At 33.7% G+C, this 9,184-nt stretch overlaps 2 protein-coding genes across 2 annotated transcripts in view; both read right to left on the bottom strand.

The window, feature by feature from the left end:
• Nucleotides 1-3,586: 3,586 nt before the first annotated feature.
• Nucleotides 3,587-9,184, bottom strand: part of LOC135129922 (cytadherence high molecular weight protein 2-like) — a 52,099-nt gene continuing 46,501 nt past the window's right edge. Inside the window, exons 6-10 of the mRNA XM_064057191.1 lie at nt 5,246-5,449; nt 4,693-4,896; nt 4,403-4,606; nt 4,051-4,254; nt 3,587-3,894 (exon numbers count right to left, since the gene is read on the bottom strand). Coding sequence (XP_063913261.1) covers nt 3,670-3,894; nt 4,051-4,254; nt 4,403-4,606; nt 4,693-4,896; nt 5,246-5,449 — 1,041 coding nt within the window. The 3' untranslated portion in view covers nt 3,587-3,669. The remainder of the gene's footprint in view (nt 3,895-4,050; nt 4,255-4,402; nt 4,607-4,692; nt 4,897-5,245; nt 5,450-9,184) is intronic.
• Nucleotides 5,563-7,392, bottom strand: LOC135130527 (uncharacterized). Its single transcript, XM_064057920.1, has 6 exons — nt 7,338-7,392; nt 7,100-7,284; nt 6,857-7,051; nt 6,565-6,774; nt 5,959-6,168; nt 5,563-5,805 (listed from the first exon to the last, which is right to left on the bottom strand). The coding sequence occupies exons 1-6, from the start codon at nt 7,390-7,392 to the stop codon at nt 5,563-5,565; spliced, it is 1,098 nt and encodes a 365-aa protein (XP_063913990.1).

Raw genomic sequence — 9,184 nt, 5'->3', positions numbered from 1 at the left:
GCTTCTGCTAAAGTTCTGCATTTTTTAACAAGTGTGGTGTATTCAACTATCAGTTCGTTGACAGACTTGCAAGGTATACGAAAATTACTATACACCTTACGAAGTTCCTTAAAAAAACTTTTGTTGCAATCGCTTTATACACAAGTTAGTGTCAAAGTTATTTGTTGTGAAAGATTATAAATTCCATATGATTCAAATGTTCGATATTAAAATAAATCATTACTAGCCATAGAATACCCTCCTGATTACTAGCTGACCCAGCCACGCGTTGCTGTAGCTAGTGTCCCTAGATTTAGAAAATCTAGGGACACTAGCTGTAGCTCAGTAGTTACGCTCTCTACCGGATGTCTACGCAACCTAGATGGCAAACGTTAGAGAGTTGTATCCATAAATTAACTCACTCCGCTATCTATTAGAAATTCAGACTTGACTGTCAAATCTGTGACACTTAAAAAGGAAGCTATTTGAAGTTATGTCAGCTGCAAGCAGACCGAATGCTCGCCCTCCTTCTTCTCTCTCTATCGTTCTTTTTTTTTCTCCCTAGTTTTCTCTCTCTCTCGCTCCCTCTCCCCCCCCCCCTTTTTTTTTTAGAGACTATTATATTGTTTTTTGTTCATTTAGTATTAAAATGTAAAGGTGACTGATAATAAAAATTGGTAATGTCATGTTTTTTTTACAACACTAATTCTGTTAAATGTACCTTAACGCAACTCATCTCTAAGGAGTTATAGTTACTATAACAATTTGAGACAAAATAATAGTACCGTTAGCTCCAGAAAAAACGGAAACTGTGAAAGTTAGCATGACAGATTACTGTGTGAATTTTCCTACTTTAAACGGGACTATTTTGAAATATGTAGGTTAGAACAGTAATGACATTACAAACTGTGTCAAAATAGTGACAAATATTTAACAGATCTGTCAAATTGACAAGTAAGAGACAGGTAAAATTCCATTCCCGTTTTTTCTGGAGCCAACTGTATATTATTCAATGAGCGCGTATTAATGGAGATTACTCACGAAGATGACTTTACACACGAGCCGAATGGCGAGTGTATAATTCATCTGAGTGAGTAAAATACTGTACTTTTTCTACAACAATTTAATAACCCATCAAATTTACAAACAATTTGTGAAGTTCGAGTTCGCAAGGCTCCCGTTGCCTTATTATCGAATCGCAATCGCGGTGGTTTGCCGCATCGCGATGTGCGGGCTCCCATGGTCTTGCAATTAATTAATCGCGTAGTTTGAGACTTCGAAAATAATGATTTGGCCACGCCCCCCGTGAGTAATAAATAATTACTCACTAGCAAGAACCAATAGGAAGCTTTCAGAATTATTACTCACTGGTATCGTCACCCGGTGGCCTTTGCCAACTAAAAACTGTTTAATAATTCATACATTATTCAACAGGAGTAGAAAAAATAATTGTTCAATTCAGTGTCAACTTAAACCTGCATGTAGGACCGCCCATGAAAAACAAAAATCTTTACCAATCGACTGTCGTACCCTACCGCCTGGGAAACAACTATTCGAAAACACACGATTGTGCAAAAATTCGCTTTATGTCCGACTGCATGATAATATAGTTGTTATGGACATATTTAGCGGCCGAAATTTGTTAGGTTATGGACTAGCCCACAATGATAAAGTAAAACGGCCACCTGTCAATATCATTAATTAATATGTATAAAATATAACCAATTTATTTATTTAATTGTTAATATTAATAACACTTTAGTGTTGTTCGAAATGCTCAGAGGTTCTTTTATTTTTAGTTCTTCTTTTTTGCAGTCCCTGGCACTGTCAATCGCAGAACAACCTGGCTGTCCCAAAATTTTTGTTGCCATATAAATTGTCTTGCTTTCCGATTTTTCCACGTATCCCTGCGCCATCCACCATGCCGCTTGATATCGCTCATATCAATCCCAAAATTTGACAAAAGACTAACAGATGTCCTGCAGAAGCAGTGACTAGTGAAGAAATCAGAATTAGGTAAACCCAAAAATTTGGCGACAATAAAGGGAACACTACCAGTTTTGTAGATTCCGACAGATTGACTTGTACATTTTTCTCTCTGTTGTGAAACGTTATTCTTGGTCTTAACACCATGTATTTTCTAGTTAGGAACAACAAGTCATTTTCCCCTGGAAGAATAAGAAAAGAACTTTCTTTTTAGACTAGCCGAACTAAAATGTATTTTTCTTGGTCTTAACACTAGACATTTATCTTGCTGATAAATAAATTCATTATTTAGAAACAACTGTTCCACTGATGGCAGCATCACATTTTTCAAAATACTTTCATAATTGTGAGCAGTAAATCTGTCGTCTATCCTCCATCACACTCCAAGTCCACGGAAGCTAAACCACCCCCACACGTTAACTGAAAAGCGGCTAGATTGATATGGTAAATTATTTGTGTACCGTTCATGAAACCTTGCATTTTCTGGTCGTCAGTACATATTATCTACTCCCAAAATTGCAAATCACGATTTATATAATTTAAGGCAAACAATAATCGTCATTGTTTGCGTTCTTCTGTAAGAAAATTTTTTTTTGACGGGAACACGATTTATAAGTTCTGATGCCCGAATTCTACGGAAAGCTGTTGGTTGAGGCCCGGGAATATCTGTTTCAGTAGCAGCTTGTCTCGCAGAGTGGAAAGGATTGGCTCTTAACTGATTTAAAAGAGCAGCATCTTCTTCGGCATTAGATATTCTAGCCCTACCTGAATTAGCTGTTCTTAATAATGGTCGGAATGACCGGTCCTGTTCCCAAGGTGTTTTGATGCTTAAAACCGTACTTTTGTTTAAGTTATGATCAGCTGCAACAGCTCGAATTGACCAACCGTCTTCCAATCTCGAAATAATTTGAACTTTCTCAAGAATACTCACATGAGCATGTTTAAAACTGTAGTTGAATACAAGGATGATATGGGCTAATTAATATTAGATTACTTTTTTTGTTTTCAGTAGTCTAAATAAATATGTTGTACCCTTTTTCATTGCATAGAATTGTAATTATGGACATCATTTTTCCACATTAAAATCGGCTTAGAAGGTCAAGCCGAATGATTAATTCTCCATAAATTATCAATTATTTATTAGTCTAAATAAGTTAATTGAATTCGTCCACAAACTCAAATTCTGGCTCATCCGAATCTGATCCCGCCAACTTTATAACCATGATGGAATATTATGCACAGGTGAGTTTCCCATTAACCTCTGCGAGTCTTCGCGAATCAGATATCACACTCCAAAAGATTTTTTTTTCCAAATGCTTGAAGTGCACGGTAGTATGGCTATCAGCCATAAATTGCGAAAAATCTTGTGATGCTATGTATTCATTATAAAAGTTTTTGCACTGCCCCTATCCCAGCCCCGTAGCATTGTACTGGCAATGGTACGGTGAAAGGCGAATCGTCATTTCTCCTAAACCCTAAATAATGTGACAAATATTTTTGGTATTTTAAAAATATCGCGCCACCTCTTAAAAGGCCGCCAACTGTTAAGTTTTATTGATTACAAGAATACATCGGAATGACAAAAAAAATTACTATTACATTCGTAGATAAACCGCCCTCGTCTATTAAAATCGGCTTGCCAATAAAGCCCCGGTTTATGTACTTAAATATCTTCCCTTAAGTGTTCCATATTAAATAATATAATTATTTACAGTGAAAAAAACTTACTTCATCTAGGCGCTGCTTGAAATGATCTCTTAATTCAGTCTCGAAGTACAAGTTCTCTTCAACGGTCTTCAAAATTCTCTGCCACTCTCCCTCGGCTTCTTCTAAAGTTCTAAATTCTTTAACGCGTTCGGAGTATTCCTCTATTAGTTGATTTACATGGTGGAAAAGTATGCAAAAATCGTTATACACCTTATCAAGTGACTAAAAAATACGTTTGTTATAGTCACTTTATAGAAAAGAATCAAAATTATTTCTTGTGAAAGATTATACATTGAGTGTGCATTTATATTTAACATAAATTACCTTTCTCCAAGTGTTAAATTATATAATCAAGTATTTACACTGAAAAAAACTTACTGCATTTAGGCGCTTCTTAAAATGATCTTTTAATTCCTTCTCGTCGTTCAAGTTCTCTTCTTCAAATGTCACCAAAATTCTCTGCCTCTCTGCCTGGGCTTCCTCTAAAGTTCTGTATTGTTTAACGCATTCCGAGTATTTGTTTTTTAGTTGATTTACATGATTGAAATATAGGCAAAAATTATCATAAACCTTATCAAGAAGCTAAAAATACGTTTACTGTAGTGGCTTTATACTCAACTGTAATTTGTTGTCAAAGAGCATACTGTATGCTTTTATGTTTAACGAAAATTTCCATTTTTCAAGGGTTTCGGCTTAGATTATATAATTATTTAGCCTGAAAATAACTTACTACATTTAGGCGCTGCTTAAAATGATCTCGTAATTCATTATCGCAGTTTAAGTTCTCTGCTTCAAATGTCTCCACAATTCTCTTCTTTTCTGTACCGGCTTGCTTCAAAGTTGTGCATTCTTCAACATGTTTTGAATATTCCTCTTTTCGTTGATTTACATGGTTGAAAAGTATGCGAAAATCATTATATCCGTTATCAAGTGGCTAAAAATATTTTTGTGTTTAAAATAAACTCCTTTTCTTCAATTCCAGATTAAATTATATAATTATTTACACTGAAAAAAACTTACTGTGTTTAGGCGTGTCTTAAAATGATTTCGTAATTCCTTATCGCAGTTCAAGATCTCTCCTTCAAATGTCACCAAAATGCTCTCAATCGATTTCTGTACGTCCTCTAAAGTTCTACATTCTTTCACAAGATTGAAGTATTTGTCTATTAATTGATTCACATAGTTCAAAAGTATGCGAAAATCGTCACATACCTTATCAAGTACCTAAAAATACTTTTGTTGCAGTAGCTTTATACACAAGTGTCAAAATTATTTATTGTGAAAGATTATATATTTCGTATGCTTTTATGTTTCACATAAATTCCCTTTTTTCAAGTGTCCGGGGTTGATTTATAACGGATGTTCACGTGAAAAATCACTCCTATTAGGTGTTGGACTTGACACAACCAGTATGTCTACTCTTATGACATCCGTTTGACTGAAACATAACATGTTATATGTTGTATGTTAGAAGAATAGACATGCCGTTTGTGTCAAATGAAGTTCCAACGCATACTGTGACTGTTTTTCCAATTGAACACCCATTATAAATATTTAAATTAAAAAAACTTACTGCTTTTAGGCGTTTCTTAAAATGATGTCGTAATTCTTTCTTACAGTTCAAATTCTCTCCCTCAATCGTCACCAAAATTATATGCATCTTTGCTTGGACTTCCTTCAAAGTTCTACATCCTTTAACGTGTTTGGAGTATTCCTCTATTAGTTGATTTACAAAATCGAAAAGTATATGAAAATCATTATACACCTCATTAAGTTGCTAAAAATACTTTCGTTATAGTCCTTTTATACACAAATGTAAAAATTATTTTTTGTGAAAGGTTATGCTACTATGTTTGAACTAAATTCTTTTGTTTTTTCAAGTGTTCCAGATTAACTTATGTAATATTTATACTGACAACTTACTGCATTTAACCGGCGCTTGAAATGATCTAGTAATTCCTTCCCACAATCTATGTTCTCGCCTTTTTCTTGAAATTCACCCAAAATTCCACTCATCATTTCCTGGGCTTGCTCTAAAGTTCGACATTTTTTGAGAGCTTTTGTGTATTCCTCTATTAACTGATTCATGAGATCGAAAAGTGTATAGAACTTTTTACACATTTTATCGAGCAGCTAAAAAGGGATTATCTTACAGCCGTTTTGTATACAGATATCAAAATTATTCGTTATGGAATATTATATATTCCGTCAACTTCTGGTTTAACATAAGTTTCCTTTTTCCAAATGTTAAAAATTAAATTATGTTATTATTTAAAAGAAACTTACTTTGGTTAACCGCTGCTTAAAACGATCCTGCAATTGCTCGTTGCAAACCGTATTCTTGGTTTTGTCTTGAAATTTCTCCAGAATTGTCTCCTTTGCTTTCGAGATCTGCTTTAAAGTTATACACTCCTTAACGTGTTCTATGTATTCCATTTTTAATTCATTCACGTGACCGAAAAGCGTGAGAAAATCTGTATACACCGTATCAAGCAGCTAAAAGGAGTTTTACACAAAGGTGTCAGAACTATCTGTTATGAAATTTATATACATAAATTGTAATAGTATATTAGATACCAAGAGACTAAAGTGCACGATTTAATTTATTATTACATCGCAATGAATTCTTGTGGTGTATATACTATTTTTTGCCCTCTTATGACTATAGATACTAAATTTTAAACTGAAAGAAAATATTCGATATAAGTATAAATAAGACGAGCCATTTTGAATTTTTCGATGTGTTTATATTACCACTTTAAGTTAAAAAGTACTTTGCTTGTCATGTAAACACTTTTTATCCCTAGGGTCAAAAAGAGCCGCTTTAGTCCCGATTTACAGGGACGAAAATATCAATTTTAGTCCCGGGAGGGCAAAAAATATTAAACTTACTCGTGTTAACCGTTGCTTAGATACTTTTTGTGTCCCCTTTAGGTAATTAAAATTTTTGACCATTTTCTGGAATTTCTTCAAAATTCGATTCTTTATCTCCTCAGCCTGCTCTAAAGTTGTACATTCTCGTACCTGCTCGATATATTCACTTCCTAGTTCATCTTCATGCTCTAAAATTGTGTGAAACTCATTGCATAGCGCATCAAGAAGCTAAAAAGAAGTTTTGATGATATTTAAACAGATCGAGACTATTTGTTGTGTTTTAACGCAGAAATTGACTTAAAATATTTACCTCTACAAGTTGTTGTTTAAAACTTCCTCGTATTTTTTTTGTGCCCAACTTCATCTCCCTTGCTTTTTCAAATTCCTTCAGAATTTCACTTTTCTCATTGTTAGCTTGTGTTCGATCTGTACAACTCCCTAAACGCTTCTTGTATTCTTCTACTTTTCCATTCACGAGATGTTGAAGAAAGATATTAGCAGTTGCCTAAAAATACAAAGTGACTATTGAAAAAGCAGGGACTTAAACGCGCACCATGTAAATTGATTCAATGCATAACTCATCTTTTTCGTTAATACATTTCCAGTAACCATTAATAAATCCAAGTAACTCTCCGAGCGTAACGAATTTATTATCAATCTTTTTCGGTACCAAATTCTCGGGCGTTAAAATATTTTCAACAAAGGTTTTCACATGATCGCGAAATTTTTCTTTAATATCTAAAAACTCGATTCAGAAAATAATTTCTCCGACGAACAAAAACCATAATTACCATTAAAATCGCCTTTAAATTCCCTTGCTTCAACTTTACTTCCAGGCTTTGGCATCAGAAAGCACTGAACTTTTTGAAAAGTGTCTCTAATAGTTTTTTGTATTTCACTTAGATTGGATTGTTGATGTGCTTTGAAAGTAAAAGATAATAATTTCTTGCCGCCGTCAAAACCGTAATCATATTCTTCAAAATTTACCCAATCTCGGACCAAAATGTGCAAATCTTGGAAAGGTTTCTTTTTGCTGTCGCTAAACATCGCCCCAAATCCCGCAAATAACTAAAAATAAATAAATAAATTCGCATAAGTAAAAATAAAAACTTTACTTGTAGAACTCCAAGCTGCTCTAAATCAAGTTTATTCTGTATGTTGTAAATGTGAACTGAGCTAATTAATGCACTAAGGGCAAAAATCTTAGTGCACTCAGCGTAAGAGGTTTGGTGATCAGAGGTTCCTTGAGTATCCATCAAAATTATAGCAATCTAAAACATAGAACCACATGTTCTTTTTTGTTAACCATAATGAAGGATTCTACTTTTTCGCCTTCTTTTGTTTTCGTTAAAAATATTTCAGGATATATAAGTATACCATCTGTAACTCTCTGCGGGCTTTTTTCCCATAAAAATCCATGAGTAAGGGTATCGCCAACATCCATCCATTCTTGTTCACTTTGACACTGAGAAATATACAAATTCAAGAAAAGCATCACATGTAAAAATATCCACAGTTTATTTTTTTAATAAACATAAAAATACCATTATAAGACGTTTTTGAGGTAAACATCATGTGGTAGCGAAATTAGTTTAATGCCAACTCTGATTCAAAAGGTTTTTGTTCGTACCACTTTAATCTCATCATAGAAAATAAGTCGAACGACTTTATACAGAACTTCCCTCTCTCCTAAAGTACAGAATGACAAATACAGCTTGCTCGAAAAATAATTCATGTAATTCATTATTTTTTTAAATCATTCTTTTTAAGCAATTTAAGAAAACAAGTATCTTATGTCATAAAATGTAAATAGTGTTTAACATGCAAAATTTTGAAATAACCGCATCAAATCATTCGTGACTATGATTAGACAAATTTCGATTACCGTTTTTTCATCTGCACGAAATTCCTGAAATACATATAAAATCTTACAACAATCGGTTGTGGTGGGTAGTCTCGGAAATTATCTATCTAATATCTGACACAGACGACAGAAAACTGACAGACGTCGAGAAAATGACAGTAGCTGTTCGCCAGATGAGATCTATTACAATATTACTTTAAATTTAAACCCAAGAAACAAAAATTAGAAAATATTTTTAAAAGTTGTTTTAATCGTACAATACTTCACCTTCTTCCTAAGACAATGCAAAAAGAAATTGAGAAGAAAAGATTTGCCGGTTCTGTAGCTTCCATTGACGGAAATTACGCAAACTTTGTAATCCTTGAACTTATCGTTTTTTAGTAACTCTAGTTGATCTTCGTAAAGTATCATTTTTCCCGTCTTTGTATCGATTTTGAATATTCGGATGGCATCTTGTCCGTTACTCTGAAAATAATCCAAAAAATCGTGGTGTGTTGATTTTGTAAATGTCTGATAAAGCTGTTTTAATTTAAGTCGGTCCCTGATTGGACGACTGTTATCAAAGATAATTTATTTGTGTAATCTTTGGACTTCTATTATTTTAAATCATAAGGACACCTCTTAATACTTACATTTTTTGCACGGATGGACACACTTTTAAATGAACGCTTTATAATAGCTGAACGTGAAGCCATTCTGAAGCACTTTATTTACATTTGCTCATTAAATTTATTAGTTACTGCAAGAAATACAGTACATGGGAACGACCTGACT

This window comes from Zophobas morio, unplaced genomic scaffold (genome assembly GCF_036711695.1).
Source record: "Zophobas morio isolate AGI-343-1 ecotype UQ-CSIRO unplaced genomic scaffold, CSIRO_AGI_Zmor_V1 ptg000017l, whole genome shotgun sequence".
Lineage (NCBI taxonomy): Eukaryota > Metazoa > Arthropoda > Insecta > Coleoptera > Tenebrionidae > Zophobas > Zophobas morio.
This window is presented reverse-complemented; position numbering and strand designations above follow the sequence as displayed.